Source organism: Aristolochia californica, unplaced genomic scaffold, assembly GCF_029961685.1.
Source record: "Aristolochia californica isolate CCGP_79_NKW_82.1479 unplaced genomic scaffold, dmAriCali1.0.hap1 SCAF_13, whole genome shotgun sequence".
NCBI classification, from domain to species: Eukaryota; Viridiplantae; Streptophyta; class Magnoliopsida; order Piperales; family Aristolochiaceae; genus Aristolochia; species Aristolochia californica.
In genome coordinates, this window is record NW_027181804.1 from 5371895 (window position 1) to 5391189 (window position 19295).

A 19295-nucleotide genomic window follows, 5' to 3' on the forward strand; every position below is an offset into this window, starting at 1 on the left:
GCACCAGGATGATGAAATTCAAATTAGAGTCGTCATCTTCTTGACGCGTTGTTAGCTTGATTACCAATACAGCGAGATACCAAAGACGGATTAAATATTTCTTTTTCATATTTTCTCTCTTTTTATCTACTTTATTAGGCTCTTGAAATTTTAGCCAAACAGGCGATGTCAAAAACGCTATCCCATGATGAAGAAAAAAAATGGTGATCCTCTTTAACATAAAAAATAAAAGCGAACCTTAAGGTTGCGTTGACAACCATCAATACTGCCTGCCGTGGATTGGTGCAGATAAATGCTCCACGTAGTACAATGTGAAAGCTTCTCGCACAAAAAATAATTCGTCCACTTGACCAATGTTGATTGCTACAAAAACACAAGCAACAAAGGCATAACTTCTTCCATCCTAAATAAGTAGACAACATTCTCTGGCTTTTTCTTATTGGCATCTCGAGTACATACTATAGTTTCCTTTATTTTATTGGCACGACAAAATCCGTCTCGAGTACCCATTCAAATAGATGCCGTGGGAATAATTAAAACAGAACCTCATCTACACCGCCAGAGTGATCAGTCTTCTAAACATTTGGCTGCTGACCGGTCGAGAGAGAAATGAGCACATCGGAGTCATCTCCCATTAATAGGAGTCCCTGGGGTTCTCATGACGTCTCTTAAAAGGCAGCAAGCTAGCTACGACATATTCTAAAAATGCCACGGTGAGGGCTAGATATCAATCTTTTTTACATTGACAAAAAGCATTACACATCCAGGCAAAGAACCGAGTTCTAAAGCATTTTATATTAGAAAATTTGAATGTCTGAAGGGACCAAAATTTGAGCTACAACCAACCATGTAGCACATTATACTAGCAGACCAACGCCCTCCTATCAAATAAATCCCAAACAATCGGCTAAAAGATCTCGAAAAACTGAAACTTTCCTAATAGCCATTACCGGGAGTGCCAGCGACACAAATAAGCATCAGTATATAATGGATTCTACATCTAATTATCAGTTGCGTAGAAACACTGAGTAGAACACCTACATATACATTAAAACATTCAAGATCTTTTGATACAGGAAGCCTCATTATTCCTGCGGATCCTGCCACTGTTGACAACTCTTCCAAAACCAAAAGAAAACAAGAACGGAACCAACGGAGAGGGAGAGGGAGAGAGAGAGAGAGAGAGAGAGAGTAGACAAAACAGGGGCGATCTCACTTGCCACCAAGGGTAGGGAACTGGCCAGGATCTTCAATTGAAGGTGCAGCCACATTATGCATATTGCCTCCGGCGAACCCACCTCGGAAGCCACGGCCCCCACGTCCTCGACCACGACCACCATAGTATGATTCACCTTCAGCTGGCTTCAGGAATTCGTTGATGCTTAGAGACTGCAGAAAAGGCCGTGTTAATAAACTACAAAAGGTAAATAAAAATTATGCACCATCCAACAGAGCTCCACAAAATGTGCAAATGCAGACTAAGAACAACAGACTATAAATTGTGCTTTCATTGTTGGCTGCACAAGTTGAAAAATCCATAGCCACCTAGTTGTAGTTTCAGGACTCGTAATGCACATTACACAAGGCTAAATTGCATCTGACCTTTCTTTTTTGAAACGGGCATCTAACCTTTCAGAGAAGAGAAAATCTGATCAACAGAAGAAGGCACAATGGCAAGAAGATGCTTCCTACTATTAAAGAACAAGACACAAAGTGAAGCAAAAGCTACCAGTAACAGGTAAAAAAAAGGAGAGAGAAATTCTATAAACCTTTTTGGCTTTCTCCTCCTTGTCAGCAATCTCTTTCCGCTTGTCCTTCTCAGAGCCCTAGGCAAGCAATAAATAGCAGTTCAATCAAAAAACGTTTCTCACAATTTTACAGTGATGCATAAGAGGAAGCACTTGAGAAAATTCACCAATTTAATGAAGATGTCATCAACTCCCTTCTTGTTGGTGAGCTGCTGCATGGTTTCAAACTCCTTGTCAACAGTCACCTTTCTTTCCTCCATCTTCAGGGCCAGCAATGCTTTCCTCTTTTCCTCAAGTACTTTCTGATACTCCTCCAAAGTCATCTCCTATTTACGGGAAAATAGGGGTATCATAACATTCGCCACTTAATAAACAAAACCTTTCTTCAACTTATGAGACTATCAAATACAAACAGCAAAAAGACTTCCGCACTGAAATTACGTCATTCACAACCAACACAACATAAGAGTGCACTGAATGTATTCACCAATGAAGTAAATATTCAGTACACAATGCTTAAAAAGCTTTCATTCTACCAAGGATACAGCAATAAAAGATTAAAATGCGTTCTGATTTCTATTCTAGCATTCCCTTTGATAGGAAACACAAATTGCAGGCATTGAGAGGGAAGCAAGTAAAATTGCACAAAACCCTAAAAGTAAGATGAATTGTTAAGAACAGATGATTCCTTGAAATGAGAGACCCCACAAGATTATTTGTAGCTAAAAAATAAAAAAATAATAAAAGATCTCCTTTTGCTAACTTAAAGAACCAAACCAAAGTAAACCATTCAATCTGAGAACAGTTCAAAAACCTCAATTTTGAAAAGCTTATATCTGACGACATTCAAATTATTAAGAACCAAAAGTGTGTCAGGCTCAAGAAAACTACAGAACCATGACTAAACTGTACCAACATGTCAGTTACTGACAACAGTACACAAAAGCATACATCAATTAGCAGTTGAAATAAAATATGCATATAATAATCCAGAATTCTATATGTTCACCTTATCTTCAGCCTCTTTTTCTTCAGCTTCATTTGCAGTATTCTCCTTGGTACCAGCTGCTGCCACATCTTCATCTCCAAGTTGCTTCTCAGGGCTAGTGTTCTTCTCATCCGTGACTTCCTCGGATTCCCTGGATCACATTCACCACTTAATCAACTCATACATAGTGAAAAGAATTTTCTTATTGAAATGCAAAAGCAACCAACAAAGTACAATAGAAGACATAGGCCATTCAAAGTATTGAACTCACGGAACAATGTCATCAGTGGGAGTTCCCCAATTACCACGGCCAGCTCCATCACGCTTAATAAATTCATTACTATAGGGAACAGATAACAAAGTTCAATATAAAAAAAGCCCATAAATAGATACAAGACAAACTAAGCTCCATAAAAAACACTACTGATAATATGTACCCTCGTCCGGTCCCACTGCGACGTTCAAATTGCCTCCGAGGACGTTCACCTTCGCCGGCTTCTCCATTACTGAAGCCCCCACGACGGCCTCCACGATAGGCACCCCGAGGTCTGTCAGCATAGGAACGAGACCCTCCAGACTGCTTAGTCACGTCTCCGTCCTCAGCCGCACCATAGCCTCCCGAAACTCCATTAAATGCGTTCTCATTATTGGTGGAATCACGATTAAATCCAGAGCCACGCCCACGTCCAAATCCACGTCCAGCACCACGACCTCCTCGCCCAGCACCATCATTCTTTACTTCTCTCACTATGCAAATAGAGGAAAAAACACAAGTAAATAAGAAGAGAATAACACATAATATCTCCCAAAGAACTGCCAAAATCAATATTTCAAGTTCTTACACCCATAATAATATGCTAAAAGACTAGGTTATGACAATCCAAAATTAATAAAACAAACTACCAACCCTCTCTCTCTCTCTCTCTCTTCGGGGTTGCAATCATTATTATGTTAATATAAATAAATACATACTGTTAGCGCAAGTAACTAAACACGAGTTGATAAGGACAGACAGAATAACTGACTGAAGCCTAAATCCAATACAACAGGAAGTTTTGAGTAAATTATGTTTCCATTTCATTAGGTTTCTCATGATGCTGAAGCACATATCAATAATTTCATCAACACACGTTGCATTGATCCTTTCAAAAACACCAAATCCAGCTCATCTCCACCAACTCATCAGAGAAGTATCACACTAAACACAAAATACATATGTAAGAGAGTATTAATTTTATCACAGATAATGGAAACGACAGAATATACGACGAAAAACCGATACAAACTTTGCTCAATACTAACAAATAACAATCTTGAATCAATGCCCCTCAATAAAGCTGCAACAGATTGTATATCCAACGTGAGTAAAATTTTCAAACCAAGCCATGAGGGAAGCACATGAACTCAATCAAAACAAAAATAAACGAAAAACGAAAGTCAACTCGATGAAAAAAAAGTAACAAAAGAACAAAAAAAGTTTACAGAAAGAGACGATAATACCTGCTTGAGCAGGAGGGAGAGGCTTAGCAGGCAGTTTGGCAGGCGCCGGCTTCTGCGAGGCATTGGACTGAGCAGGAGTTAGGGTTTTCTTCGGCACCACCTTCTGCTCCTGCGCAGCCAAGAGCAGCGAGGGGTCGTCGTTATCGTTGTCCCCCAAGAGATCAAAAGGGTTGGTAGTCGCCATTTTATCCCCCGGCCGAAAAGAGAAACCCTAAATCGCTGAGAATCGGATATGTCCTAATTACCAGCCATGGATGGAGATCCGAGTTAAAGATTCAAGCGAGAGAAGAAAGGGAATGACGGCGGAAAACCCTAGCCGCAGGAAAAGCAGGAGAGAAAGGAAGAGGGGATAGTGACTGTGAGCAACAGGGAAGTGGAGAAGAAATGTAAGAGAGCCGCAGCAGTTGGAAAAAAAAGACCTAATCTCAACCTATTTATCTCCTCCGTGGGCTCTCGTGGATTAGCATTCCATTCTTTTGTTTATTGTATATACATTTTCTTTTCCGCCAAAATGCCGCATGTTTTACCTGTTTTGCCACCCTAGCTGTCACTAAATTACGAAGCTGCCATTTATCATATAAATTGAAGCACAAGCATAATGCCCACTCTTCGAACTTAGGGTCCATAACAGCTAGGAACTCATACCTAGATTCATAGTGGGATTTTCAGCTTCCAATTGGCTTATCCAATCTAATTTATTGGATTTATAATTCAAAAATTACTTTCTTGACAAGTATAGCTCTAATTGGCCTTTTTTCCATAGATTGATTTTATAAGGACATAAGCTCTAATCATCATGCATCGATTGTTTGAATGGAAGAAACAAAAAACTAAGGTTGATAGAAGGCACATTGTTCGTATGACTCGCTCGAACGAACAATTCAAGAGAAATAGAAAACTTATTGTTTGAACTTGTTTGAACAAATATTCAAACGAAAAAACACAGGAAGTGATGAAGATTGAATACCGTTCGAATGCATAGTCGAATGACAACATACTCAATGAAGAAGACTATTCGAACTATCCAAGTTGCATTCATAGAACCAAAATTGAACCTATTTACTCCCCACCTCACCCTCTGTGATTCTCCATGTAGGACCTAATATCGGTTTTCTGACATGAAACATCTTTAAGAAGTTAAACTATATTTTTTGCATTAAAATTCTATGACATTGAACTTTTAAGAAGACTTTGTAAAGATAGTTGCCCTTAAAAAATCTAATAAAATTTGGATGGGTTGAAGTATACATTTACTTTTGTTGTGGTTCACTAGGGAAGTATACTACATAGCTCACTTTTAAAGAAAAAACTATTTTTTTCAATAACTTCTATATAGGGCCATAGTTGGTCTGTTGGTAGGAGTCTCACTTGATCTTGAATACTATGCAAATTTGGTTTTCATTGATCGATGGTAAACCAAAATTGAAAGCACGACTCATCTGTCTACAATGCTTTTATTGGTGAATGTATCGACAAAATCATTTCAATTGTCCTCGATTGTATTTAAATGAATGAATGAATGAAATTTATTGCTTTAATCACAGTCTTCATCATCATATGATTCACCATGAGTAATTACAAAAATGTGGAATGTTCCTTAAGTCTCTCAAAACCATGAGAGTGTTCAATGGGAATAGTCCACCATGGCCAACAAGTACACTAGTTCTTCATATTCTTTGTAAGTTTATAAAAAGAATTTTGAAATACTTTTCTATGTATTTCTTGGTAGTTTCCAATGGCCCCGTTAGTGCCTCTGGTTGAAAATTTATATCCTAGGAAAAACTAGAATTTTTTTACTAGGATACACATTTCTAAGAAACTTTCAGATAAATTCCGATTAGTGTCTTACTAGGAAATTACATAAATTTTTTTAGAAAATTTTAAGGAAAATTAAATGGACCTATTAGAGTATTTTTCAAGAAAATAAATAGAAATTAATAATCAATCGTAATTATCATGGAATCCTAAATCCAACACCAGACTTTCCTGGAAAAAAAGGCAATATTAATGCCAAAGTGTTTTAGCAAACTTTTGTGTTTCTTAAACATCTTGGAAGCCTTTTATATGAGTTTCTTAGGTGTTTTCATGACATAAAAAAAACTCAAAGTTCTTAAGGCCCTGTTAGTGCCTTTTGCAGGAAATACTGGAAAATCATTTCTAACTTTTCCTGGAATATAAATTTCCAACCAAGGGCACTAACGGGGCCAATGGTTTTGTTCATGCCAAGGAAAGTTGGGATGAAATGTAAATTCTCAAGAATAAATGTATAATATATGTTAGTACATTTGGATGGAGTTGATATTCTCTAGAAAACAAAATTCAAGGGTGAAATTTCATTTTTCTATGAAATAATTAAGTTAAAGGATTGATTTAAAATACAAAGGAAACTTTAGAATTTTCTATACATTTCCGTAATGGCAGGAACCATTTTCTGAAGTTTCATGGGCCTTTCCAACCGTTTTCTCTGAGAACTGTATTTCCGTTTGGGAAAGGTTCCGGTGGAAATGCATTTGGCACCTAGAAACGAGTAAAGCTGCATTTCAATCGTCCTCCCCAAATCATCCCAGAAGAACTGATGACGTAGATGACTGTGAGAGTTCACTCATACCAAGGAGAGGCGAGAAAACAATGGCGACTGCGAACGGAACGGTCGCCGTTCCGGAAGAAGACGGCGAAGTGTCGGCAATTAATTTCGGCAGTCCCGAAACCATGTCCCAGATCCGCTCCCTCACCGACGTCGGCGCCATGACTCGCTTTCTCCACGAATGCATTGCTTACCAGCGCTCTCTCGATCTCGACCTCGAAAACCTCCTTTGTCAACGTGCCGACCTCGAGAAGCAACTCTTCTCCCTCCAGAAATCTGCCGAAGTCCTGGATATCCTTAAAGCCGATTCGGACCATATGCTCGGTTCCATCCGGTCGACTTGTGATCTCGCGGATCAAGTCAGTGGCAAGGTCCGGGAGCTCGATCTAGCCCAGTCCCGCGTCCAGTCCACTCTCTCTCGCATTGATGCCATTGTTGAAAGGAATAACTGTCTTGATGGGGTTAAGAAGGCTTTAGAATCTGAAGACTACGAATCCGCAGCGAATTTCGTGAAAACGTTTCTCCAGATTGACGCCAAGTACCGGGATTCCGGATCCGACCAGCGGGACCAGCTTCTGGAAACGAAGAAGCAACTGGATGGAATTGTCCGCAAGCGGTTAGCTGCAGCCGTGGATCAGAGAGATCATTCTACCATTCTGAGGTTTGTCAAGCTTTTCTCGCCTTTGGGGCTTGAAGAGGAAGGCCTGCAAATTTATGTGTCATATTTGAAGAAAGTGATTGCTATGAGGTCTAGATTAGAATTCGAGCAGTTAATGGAGATTATGGAGCAAAATTTAGAGCAAAATCAGGTAAATTTTGTCGGTTGCTTGACTAATTTGTTTACGGATATTGTATTGGCTATCGAGGAAAATGATGAGATATTGAGGAGTCTATGTGGTGAAGATGGAGTTGTTTATGCAATCTGCGAACTGCAGGAAGAATGTGATTCTAGAGGTTCTTTGATATTGAAAAGGTACATGGATTATAGGAAATTAGGTAGATTAGCTTCAGAAATTAATTCGTACAGTAAAAATCTCTTATCGGTTGGAGCTCCCGAAGGGCCAGATCCAAGAGAGGTTGAAGTGTATTTGGAAGAGATCTTAACCCTCACACAGCGTGGCGAGGAGTACACTGAATACATGATCTCGAAGATCAGAGGATTGAGCTCAGTTGATCCTGAGCTGGGCCCACGGGCTACAAAAGCATTTAGGAGTGGAAGCTTTAATAGGGTGGTTCAAGATCTCACTGGATTTTATGTCATCCTGGAAGAGTTCTTCATGGTGGAGAATGTGAGGAAGGCTATAAAGATTGATGAGCTTGTGGCTGATAGTCTCACTACTTCAATGGTGGATGATGTATTTTACGTTTTGCAGAGTTGTTGTAGAAGGGCTATTTCAACTTCAGCTATCAACTCGGTGCTTGCAGTTTTAAGTGGGGCTATTAATCTTTTGAGCAATGAATACCACGAGGCTTTGCAACTGAAAATGAGAGAGCCCAATCTGGGAGCAAAGCTGTTCTTGGGTGGTGTAGGTGTGCAAAAGACTGGAACTGAGATTGCTACAGCTTTGAATAATATGGATGTAAGCAGTGAATATGTTTTGAAGCTTAAGCAAGAGATCGAGGAGCAATGTGCAGAGGTGAGTTGTTCATTTTCATTGTCTTAATAATGAAGGTCCATGATTTCTGCTTAATTCATGCTTGAGTTCTTTTAGGTAGTCATATTAGGAGAAGCTAAATTCATGTTTCTGAACATTCTATTTGTTTTTATTTGAAGAAAAGGATTATCAATTTATAAATTTTTCTTCTCTTTTTTATTCGGTTTAGATATCTGATGCTCATACAATTCATCTGTTTCCTATTACGGTAGTGTTTTCTATTTTAAGCTAAATGTAGGTCTGTGCGAGCTGTTCTTTGGTTTCATTTTAGTAAATTGCCTCCTTTGAGAATATTATTTAAGTAAATTGGTACTATCAGTACCATCAGCTTCTCTATTCCAGGCCACAGATAAACAGATTTTTTTTGTTTTGTTTTTTCCAGAAAGTTTTCTAGTTATGTGATGTTCTTCTATTACTCAAGTTAACATCTGTTATACTCTAGGACTTCTTAGCTTATTTTAGCAAATGGTTCTTGTGGTGTTTATTGAGTCACAGACTTTAGAGAAACCCATGCATAGTGAACAAGATGCAGCGTCAATTATATTTTCTGGTCAATTCATTATTTTTAACATATCCAGATGTATTTTTCTGTTGGTCTAGAATTTGCACTAGGTAGAGAGATTCTTGACCTCCTTGAACATTTGGTACTAATATCTTTGGGAGACTTGGCTGGAACCTCTGCTTCCAGTATTTGATTGCTTTCTCTTGGTTCACACAGAAAGTAAGAACCTTTAGAACTTTTTAGTGGAGAAATCATCAATTAGTAGGGTCATTTTTTTTTTTTTTTGAAATGATGCTGAATTTTATTATGAGAGCTCAAATGAGGGGAAGCCTTCCCAAACAATGAGAGATTGTTGGGAGGTTCCAAATTTTGCCAATTTATCAGCTAAAGAATTGGCTGATCTAGGAACGAGGTTCCAATTACAATAAATGGATGACACAATGTCAGCAATACAATCAATGATTGACCAGTGGCGCTAAGGAGGGAAGCTTTCTTTTGAACACCAGCTGATGATAGTCTTTGAATCGCCTTCAATAATCAGCTTGCCATGGAGCCGCTCTTTAAAGATTTGGAGGCCGAACAAAAGAGCACTCACTTCAGCAGTATTTGAATAAGCGATACCCACCGGCCCTACATAGGATAACATAGGGTCTCCATTGCTATCTCTGAAAACACCACCAGCTCCAGCCGGCCCAAGACAGCTTAAAGCACTGCCATCAAAATTGAGTTTGATGTAGTCGTAAGGGGGAGGATCCCAGGTGGCCATAACCGGATTCCTATGAGGGCCCGCCATGTGCGCTATCAAACCCCAATTTTCTCGAAGGGAGACGCCCGATAGAGAAGCAAACTCCTTCCTAGAATGTAACCAGCTTGAAATAAGGCCCACTGCTTGAGATGCTATATTATCCGGGTTGCTAGCCTTGGAATTGAATCTCCGGTTGTTTCGCTCTAGCATCAATTAGTAGGGTCATTGAGAAAGTTATTCATCACATTCCATTATGAGATAATAAATCCTGACCCTAATATGCCTAAGTCTATTATTGAAGAAATTGGAGGGTGGTTGGTTTGTTCTTGTAGTCCAGGATTAGGGCTTCCTTTGAGTGGATGGATTATTCTCAACTTTTAGGAAAATTCTCTAGGAATATTTGTCTTGTTTAGTCTGATCTTTTTAGTCATTTGGCACCATGGATGCAGACTTGGTCTTTTTCATTGAATCACTTCTACGACTGAGAGTTTACATGAATCACCTTTGTTAAGTTGAGTATAAGGCCTATCCCAAAATGACTAGTCTCCTTAGGAAACCTTTCCACAAAAGAGAGCCTACACGTGATGGGGAGTGTTAAAGAATAGTCCCACATGGATTAGTGAGTACAAAGATCTTGAGTTTATTAGTTGGGAAAGAGGCTTCTAAGTTGGCTAGTCACTTTGGGATGGGCCTTGGATTTAACTTAACATGATATTAGAGCGGGTACTCATATGTGGGCCTACACCTAAATTATCCAATTTTAGAGCCATAAAAGAGGGCCTACACGTGAGGGGGAGTGTTAAAGAAATAATCCCACATGGATTGATGAGTACAAAGATCTTGAGTTTATTTGGGAAAGAAGCTTACTAAGTTGGTGAGTCATTTTGGGATGAGCCTTGGACCCAACTTTTCATGGTATCAGAGCAGGGTACTCATATGTAGACCTACACCTAAATTATCTACTTGTAGAGCCACAAAAGAGGGACTGCACCTAAATTATCCACTTGTAAAGCCACAAAAGAGGGTCTACACCTAAATTATCCACTTGTAGAGGCACAAAAGAGGGCCTATACCTAAAAATTATCCACTTGTAGAGCTACAAAAGAAGGCTTACACGTGAGGGGAAGTGTTAAGGAACTGTCCCACATGGATTAGTGATTACAAAGATCTTGAGTTTATTAGTTGGGAAAGAGGCTTCTAAGTTGGCTAGTCATTTTGGGATGGGCTTTGGACCCAACTTAACAACCTTACTAACTGGTTTGTCATTGTTAGTGTGGGAATAATCCCACAGGTTAATGTTAAGAAAAATCATGTGGTTATTAGTTGAGGAAAAACCTCATAACTTCAATTAGTTATTATAGGATGGACATAGACCCAACTTTAAGATGGTACCAGAGTAAGGTGTTTGTGCTGTTTGGCCTAGTTTCTGCCCTATTTAGTTTGTACCTGGTTTATGTTGTCCACATTTTAGGAACGTTGTTCTTTTGTCTAGGCTTAGACATGGGGGAGAGTGGTAGTGGGAATAATCCTATCTATGTTAGTGCCAAGAAAAAATATAGTAGTTATGCATTCAGAAAAATACCTCATAATTCTGACCTGTCATTTTAAGATAGTCTTGGACCTAACTTTCATTTGTCATTAAGGGGGATTTGGTAGTTGGTATCGGCTGGGCCTTGGAAAAAATACCCCACCTTAGCACTTGTTATAGATTCATGACACAATCGATGATCTTTGCAAGCCTCAAACACTTTCTTGGATCTAAATCCCTATAAGTGCATCACCTTGCTGACTCCTTGGCCGAGAACAAAGGTTTCCATCAACATCCCTCTGCATGCATCTCTGACCATAAGAACACCTCCCCCCCTCCTTTCAGATGAAATTTAGCAGTATCTTTTTTTTTTTTAAACACTATGAGAAAAAGTTTGAATTAACAGCAACATTAGGTGTCTCCTATAGAAGCTCTTGAATTCAACCTTTGCTGTTACCGCCTTGATTTTTGTGCAACAGAATCTTAAAACAGAGAAAGAAAGAGAAGAATTTTGCGCATGTTGCCCTAATATCTCATCTGGCTTTAGCTCCAAGTTGAAGACTTTAAAGTTCTTTATCTTTTTGATTGTGGCTACAAGTGCCATCAAGCGTTCAATGCATATAATAGAACAACCTAACATTAAGATGCTATTGAGTCCCCAACTTCTGTTAAAATCTCCTTCTGGTAAGACTTATCATCATTTGTGAAACTTCTAGAGGAGTTTTTGCTCTAGCTAGGTTGGATAGATCTTTCTTGAAAATTTCTTTGGCTTTTGATCTATATTCAGATTGCACCAACTGGGTGGGTCCACACTTGTACATCTTTAGCTCATTCTTTCGTACTTAGTAATCACTTAACAAAACCAAAGATGTGCTCAAAGATCACAAAGGATTTGATAGGTTGATCCTTGATTCCCTTGTTATATAACATTGTCAGGGAGGCTTCAGTTTTTTACTTCAATTCTTTATCATATTAATGCCAAAATATAGTTGGTTATAATTGGCCATAAAGAGGCATCAATCCAACAAGAGGTTTACTGCCTCATTGGCCTATTTCTTGATGGTAAAAGGGCACAAAATATCCTTTGGAACCTGACATTTAGTACTAATTGCCTTAGCCTATGCTGAACTGATTATTTTCCACGAAGTACCTTGAATTGCATTTTAGTTTTGGGGCAGAATTAGGAAGCATTCTTGAATCCAAAGAGTCATCAGGTCTAGTTCAATCTAGTGTTGGGGAATGTTAAGGAATAGTCCCACATGGATTTGTGAGTACAAAGATCTTGAGTTTATTAGTTGGGAAAGGGCTTCCTAAATTGGCTATTCGTTTTGGGATAAACCTTGGACCCAACTTTACATGGTATGAGAGCAGGTACTCATATGTGGGTTTCCACCTAAATTATCCACTTGTAGAGCCTCAAAAGAGGGGTTTTCACTTAAATTATCCACTTATAGAGCCACAAAAGAGGGTCTCCACCTAAATTATCTACTTGTAGAGTCACAAAAGAGGGCCTACACGTGAGGGGGAGTGTTAAGGAATAGTCCCACATGGATTAGTGAGTACAAAGATCTTGAGTTTATTAGTTGGGAAATAGGCTTCCTAAATTGGCTTGTCGTTTTGGGATAAACCTTGAACCCAACTTTACTGGGAAGGCATGGTTGCTCTTCTATGAATCTCTTTAATCTAGTTCAATCCAGATCCTGTCAACCTTTAGTTTTCATGTTCTTAAACAAATTGCACACTTTGGCGTTGTTTAGGCTTGGATAACAGGAAAAGTACCTACTGCAAGAGGCTCTGAGCTAACTTCACAAAAGGAGCAAAAGAAAACATTGTGAGGTGGGACTCTGGAACATTTCAATATTTCACTTAATTTGCAGGAACATGTCAGCCCTTTAAAGTACATGACAGCTAGGAGCTCAAAAGCAATTGAACTTTGCCTTGCCTGGAAGAATAGTCTGGGTATTTTGTATTGAATGTTTTGCCCTTTGGAAGAAGAGGATTACAGCAAATTGGTTCTCTCATAAGATTGATATCATCCTAATCCAATCTTGCCCTGTGTGGGGCATCATGTTGTGGCAGAAAGATTATTTGTGCATTAGTGAGCATATTGTGACCAAGCTTGGCCGATCCGGATATGCATCTGGCATCATGGCAGAATTTGTTGTGTTATTGGGACTTGATTGAGGAGCAATTTTAGTTCAGGCTTGTAGTTTTCTGGTGCTGTTTGTGTTCAACAGCACTAGGAATGGAGATGCTCCAAGCTTCACAAAGTTTTATTAGAGATGGAGTGAGGCACTGGAATATACTGCAGAAGGGCAGTTTGGTAATTTCTCACTGTCTGAACCTCCTAGGAGTAGTCTTATCTTATTCAATATGTTTGATATTTTATGTAGTTCAAGTTTCATGTAATTAGGAGGTGTAATGTACGAGTTAGAAGAGTTTAAGTGAGTAGGGGCATTATTGTCCATGTACATGTTTTAAGCTATAAAAAGAGATTAGGGATCGACCAGAACCCTAATCATGAGAGTTTTGATCTCTCTCTTGCTGCTGTCTCCTCTCCCTTTTCCCCTCTCAACCCCTCTTATTCCATATTTTTGCACGAGGTTTATCCCAGAAGTTGGTTCTTGTCGTCAGCTGTTCCTAGGAACCATTGAACTGCTTATTTGGGCTTACAAATATTCAAGGTTCAACTGGTCATGTTCCTCTCACTTAGCTAGTTGAAGTGTGCTCTGCTACCCATCCCTCCCACAATCAAGTTTCTGGAAAGGAAAGCAGTATCATCCTTAACAGAGTCTGATCCGAAGACTGCTGGGATGTTATTTTTGGCTTTGAATTAAAGTTGTTATAAAAAAACTGTTGATCTCAAAATCTAATATTGCAGAAAATTGACCTTAATATTTCTCAATCCTTTTTTGTTGAATTGAACACCAAGCTTACTGTTTCCACCTTGTAAAGTTTCTCTAAGACTAAAAGATGTACTAGCTTCTGTTGAGATCTATAAAATCCTATTGTGTTGGTTAGTCTGGTAAAAGATTTTTGTTTGATTCTTTATTTTTTTTTCTGATATGCTGGAGAAAAGAGTATCTTACTAAGAGAAAAAAGGCATAAAGTAGTTTATCGAAAAATGTAATAAAGAAAAGTAAAGCCATTCTAAGTTGAAAGAAGTGGGGTTTCTCACCACGAAAAAAAAGGGGTTGAAAGGAGTTGGATTGAGTGTCTCACAACAAGGGATGATAGGAGGTTCCCATTCCTTACAGACGAGTTCGCCACATGGTGTCTGTTAAAGTTAGATCTAAATCTTTCCCTAAAATGACCAGTAGAAGTTAGGAGGTCGTTTCTCAACTAATAACCATAAAATCTTTTCTAACATTAGTTTATGTGGGACTATTCCCACTAATATTCCCTCTCATTTTCAGGTCTATACAAATGAACAAAGGGATTGAGACCTGGACAACACAAATGGGATACAAACTAAATAGGCAATAACTCCAACAGAACAGATGCCCTTGATACCAGTATGTTAAAATTGGGTCCAAGTCCATCTAAAAATGATTAGCCAAGTTTGGAGGCTGTTTCCCAACTAATAATTGGAAGAATTTTTTTAACACTTATCAATGTAGTTTTGTTCCCATTGCCAGGTTCACTTTGTGCAAGGTATGGATAATGTCCAAATGAGCACCCATGGACCATGATCTCATTAAAGCATTTGTGAAGGCACCAAGTAGAGGGGAGTGACCAGGATCATGACTGCTGAGGCCCAATAAAAATCCCAATAAAGTCTTAGCCCTTGAAGGACAACACACATCTCAGCCTCCATAGAATTAGTTACTCCAAAGAGAGCAGAGAAAGCAATGCTGCTAATCTAACAAAATATGGTTGATTGCTACTTGGCTTCACTCTCGAAAAGCCTTCTCCCCCTTCTCGGGATCATCCATCAGAAATAATTGGAGGTGCCTTGCCCAGCTCCACACTTCTTCGAAGCCCCCTATCATTTGTGAGTGGACCCCGCCACCTCCTGGTGTCCTTAAGTTGAATTTTGATAGATCTTCTCTCGGTAATCTTGGCTTAGCGGGTTTCGGTGGCGTGATTCGTGATTTTCTTGGGAATCAGATCATCTCTTTCTTCGGCCCTCTCGGTATTGTGGACTCCACAACGGCCGAGCTTCAAAGTCTTCTTAATGGACTTCATGTTTTTCGTGATCATTGCTCCAGGCCAATCTTGATCGAGGGAGACTTTAAGGTAGTGATCGGCTGGTGCGAGAATGCCTCTTCACCTCCGTGGCGCCATTGGGATGCCTTTTTTGAAAATTTGGCTATTGTCAATCTTTTTGGTTGTTTTTGGTCTCTCATTCTGAGATAAGCAAATTCCGTGGCTATTGCTTTAGCCAAGCAAGGAGCCTCCTTGCAATCTCTTGTTGTCAGGAGTTAGCTCCTCTTTTTTTGCTCTCTTAATGAAATCATATTTCATAAAAAAAAAAGATAGGGCTGGAATATAAGATACCCACCCACTACCTTCTCAACTCTAGTAAATTCCTGGTTTTCAAATTTCAAAGAAAGAAGTTTAATTTTCAGTTGCTGTTTTATAGCTAGCAGTAGCTAGGAAAAGAGAAAAAACCACTAAGAAACTACTCTTGGCTAAGAAACTATTCTTAGTAAAAAGAAAGAGAAATAATGGTGCTCCAACAAACAAAGAAAAAAAATCTTGTATCAATCATCAAAACTTGTTCAAAGTTACAGAAAATTCACCTATTTGTTGACTCAAAAACATCCAAAGACTTGCCAAAATAAGTAAAGTCGCCACAATAGATATTTCCTAAGACTAAACATCCTAATTACTATTGAATAGCGACTTTCTAAATTGAAATTTGGTTTCAGGAAAGAATTTCAACTGCTAATTGAGAAGGAAAGCACTAATGATGGATTTATAAATTGGGCACTTTCCTAAATTGAATTTGTTAATAAAAAGAGTTGCTAATCAAACATTTTCTTAAAGAAAAGTCTCCTAATTGAGACTGTAGACAAACTAGGAAACTATCAAAAGTGGAAACGTGCAGCCTTTCCCTATATAGAGAGGTACCAAAATAGATTACTAAAACAGTAATTTTTCAGGAAAAGAAACAACAGTTTTTTTTAATGATTTTTTTTTTATGAAATAGAAACAACAATTTTCAATCTTCTTTTTTTTATTTTTTTGTATCTTCAATTGTTTTAGATGACTTTCTTCTTCTACAATTGAGCCATGTAATACATCAAAAAGCAATAGTAATCTTCCCTATCGTCTTGTAGAAGTATCTTTCCAGCATATTGCATTTCGGCCATGGGGTTTTGCTAGCTATACCTAGGATCAGATATATTTATTGGTCTACAGATTTCTAGTTGCCCCATATTATTAGCAAGGAGGGAAAGCACCACTATCAAGAGATGATCCTTAATGTTTTCCACCAGCTGTACATTGTGACTGATATATTATGCCTTATGCTCTTCTTTTTTTTTTTTTTCTTTTACTGTTTCCATTATTCATCATGATTCACTGTGTTCAAAGAGATTTCTTGATGTAATTCTTTTGCAGTCTTTGGAGTAAAAGAAAAGGTTCTTTATGCAAGGTCGTTCACAGCACTGGTCTTGAGTCATTCAGTCTTTGGCGTGTTGCGTTCATTAGTAATTCTTTCATTCATGTGCCTAAAATTTTGTCATTGCTATTTTCTTTTGAAACAGACACGAAATGATATTATAATGTTAAAATTCACAATTTCAATTGCTTTTTCTTGGTTATTTCAAATTTCAAAAACATTTATTGTATGCTGACCTTCAGCGCTGACTAATTCTGAAGTAGATGCCTTTTCTGCATTCATGAAGCTATGAAATTATAAAAATGACAATTGTGCCATCCGTCCCTAGTGAATTCTGATTAATTATCCATAATCATCAGGTGTTCCCTTCTGCAACTGACCGGGAAAAAGTGAAGTCTTGCACATCTGAATTGGGTGAGATGAGCAATGGTTTTAAGCAGATCCTAAATGCAGGCATGGAGCAACTGGTGTCAACTGTGACACCACGGATCCGCCCAGTATTGGACAGTGTAGGCACCGTTAGCTATGAGTTATCCGAGGCTGAGTATGCTGAGAATGAAGTGAATGATCCATGGGTCCAAAAGCTTCTTCATGCTGTGGAGACAAATGCAGCTTGGCTTCAGCCTGTGATGACACCGAACAACTATGACTTGTTTGTTCATTTGGTTATAGATTTCATAGTGAAGAGACTCGAAGTTATTATGATGCAGAAGAGGTTTAGCCAGTTGGGCGGGCTCCAACTTGACAGAGATGCAAGAGCACTTGTAAGCCATTTCTCCGGCATGGCTACAAGGACAGTGAGAGACAAATTTGCACGTCTTACTCAAATGGCAACCATTCTAAACTTGGAAAAGGTGTCCGAAATCTTGGACTTCTGGGGTGAGAACTCTGGCCCAATGACTTGGAGACTTACCCCTGCTGAGGTTAGGAGGGTTTTAAGTCTGAGAGTGGATTTTAAACCTGAAGCAATTGCGGCACTCAAATTGTGATAGTATTTTTTCCTTATTTTTAATCTTTTTTTCTATTATTTTTTTATCTTGTTCTCTGCTTCTTTTGTGATCAATTTTTCTGATAGGTAGATAACTTGGGGTCCATTCCCTTACTGAAAGATTTAGGCCCCTTTAGATTCAAGAGAAGACGGAGAGAAGAAACGAGAGAGACAAAATTACTGTTGCATTTGGTTTAAGAGAAACAAGGAGACAAAAGAAAATAAGAGAATCATTTTCTCTTCAGTTATAAACTTTTGGCAGGAATTCAAAATGACAAAAGGAGGAGAATTTGCTCTTTCTTGTTGCTGCTTGTAATCTTCTTTTCTATTCCCTATTTTTGCCTGTTGAAGTAGAAATAGATGTTATTAACTGACCGGAAATGAGAAGTGACGCACGATTGATATTGTGCTTCGGACGTGCTATTTGATTTTTCCTTAATATTCTGGCTTTCCTTGTCGGCTATACAAGTCGATTTGATTGCGATTTTAATTTTTTTGACCCAGATTTGAGGTTGCAATACAAGTGATTCAACAAAATTTAGAGGCAACACTAGCACTAATGAGCTTACAAACTAAAAAATTTGCACTTAGTGTTGGCTAAACAATCATGCGGTTGAATGGTGTTGGAGACTTCATGGTAAACAAGATTTTTAAATTTCAGCAACGAGTATAAAGTTGAAACATCCTCTGATTCATCTCAAGGTAAGGTTCTTCTCACAACCAAAGATTATGAAGCACTGCAGAAATTGAAAAATATGTTGTCCACACCTCCTGTTACTTTAGGCACTACAGTCTACAGGTACATATTCCTTTGTGAGTTAAGAGTTTGAACAAACTCAAACGCAAAACCAAAAACAAAGGCACACTACAGTAAAAGGCACATAAAAACTCAAGATAGAAAATTGACGTGAAAAAAAATAATTTCAAAACCAACATCCAACATGAGACTCATAGTTGAATTAAAAAACGTAGAAATTCGTGTTTTCCGCTTGGAATAAGTTTCAAGCATGACCTTTCCTTCTTCCAATGTCAATATCTTTCTATAGGAAAATAGATTGAGAAACCATTTGTTGGGTTAAAAAATAGACTGACAGATATTTCTTTTAACATATAATTTTTTTATAAAGTCCCCTTTTTTATAGCACAAATTGTCTAAAAAATATGATTTTTTTTTACTACTGCTTATAACTTCTTACTACCTGATCTTTACTGCTCCATATGTTAATTTTTCTTTAAAGAAAACTCAGATTGTTAAAATTCATTTTGACTTGGAAGCTAAACTTGAATATCCAAAAAGATATAATTTGCATTATGAATATTGTAGGATGGTGTAAAAGTTGAGGAAAGACTGATCTAGTAGGTGGAAAAACCTCTGCCTCTGAAAGAAAATTTATCTTTTTTTTGCTGCTGTGCTTCTTCTTCTTCTTCTTCATCTTGGATTGTCCAGGACAAATTTGCTCTAATACTATAAAAAGATGAGAATAGAAA

General features: G+C 38.3%; 2 protein-coding genes across 3 annotated transcripts; one reads left to right on the forward strand and one right to left on the reverse strand.

Annotated features, from left to right (window-relative positions):
* Positions 1-917: 917 nt before the first annotated feature.
* LOC137947880 (RGG repeats nuclear RNA binding protein A-like) lies at positions 918-4652 on the reverse strand. Its single transcript, XM_068793703.1, has 7 exons — positions 4237-4652; positions 3174-3483; positions 3008-3076; positions 2758-2887; positions 1916-2074; positions 1770-1826; positions 918-1389 (listed from the first exon to the last, which is right to left on the reverse strand). Exons 1-7 carry the CDS (start codon positions 4418-4420, stop codon positions 1213-1215), a joined length of 1086 nt encoding a protein of 361 aa, XP_068649804.1. The 5' UTR covers positions 4421-4652; the 3' UTR covers positions 918-1212.
* A 2046-nt stretch (positions 4653-6698) lies between these two features.
* LOC137948935 (conserved oligomeric Golgi complex subunit 4-like) lies at positions 6699-17843 on the forward strand. Of its 2 annotated transcripts, XM_068795159.1 has the most exons (3): positions 6699-8109; positions 8194-8457; positions 17179-17843. In XM_068795159.1, exons 1-3 carry the CDS (start codon positions 6865-6867, stop codon positions 17806-17808), a joined length of 2139 nt encoding a protein of 712 aa, XP_068651260.1. In that variant the 5' UTR covers positions 6699-6864; the 3' UTR covers positions 17809-17843. The 2 variants fall into 2 exon arrangements, with proteins under 2 accessions (XP_068651260.1, XP_068651259.1); XM_068795158.1 differs by having other exon boundaries at positions 6699-8457.
* The last annotated feature ends 1452 nt before the right edge of the window (positions 17844-19295 follow it).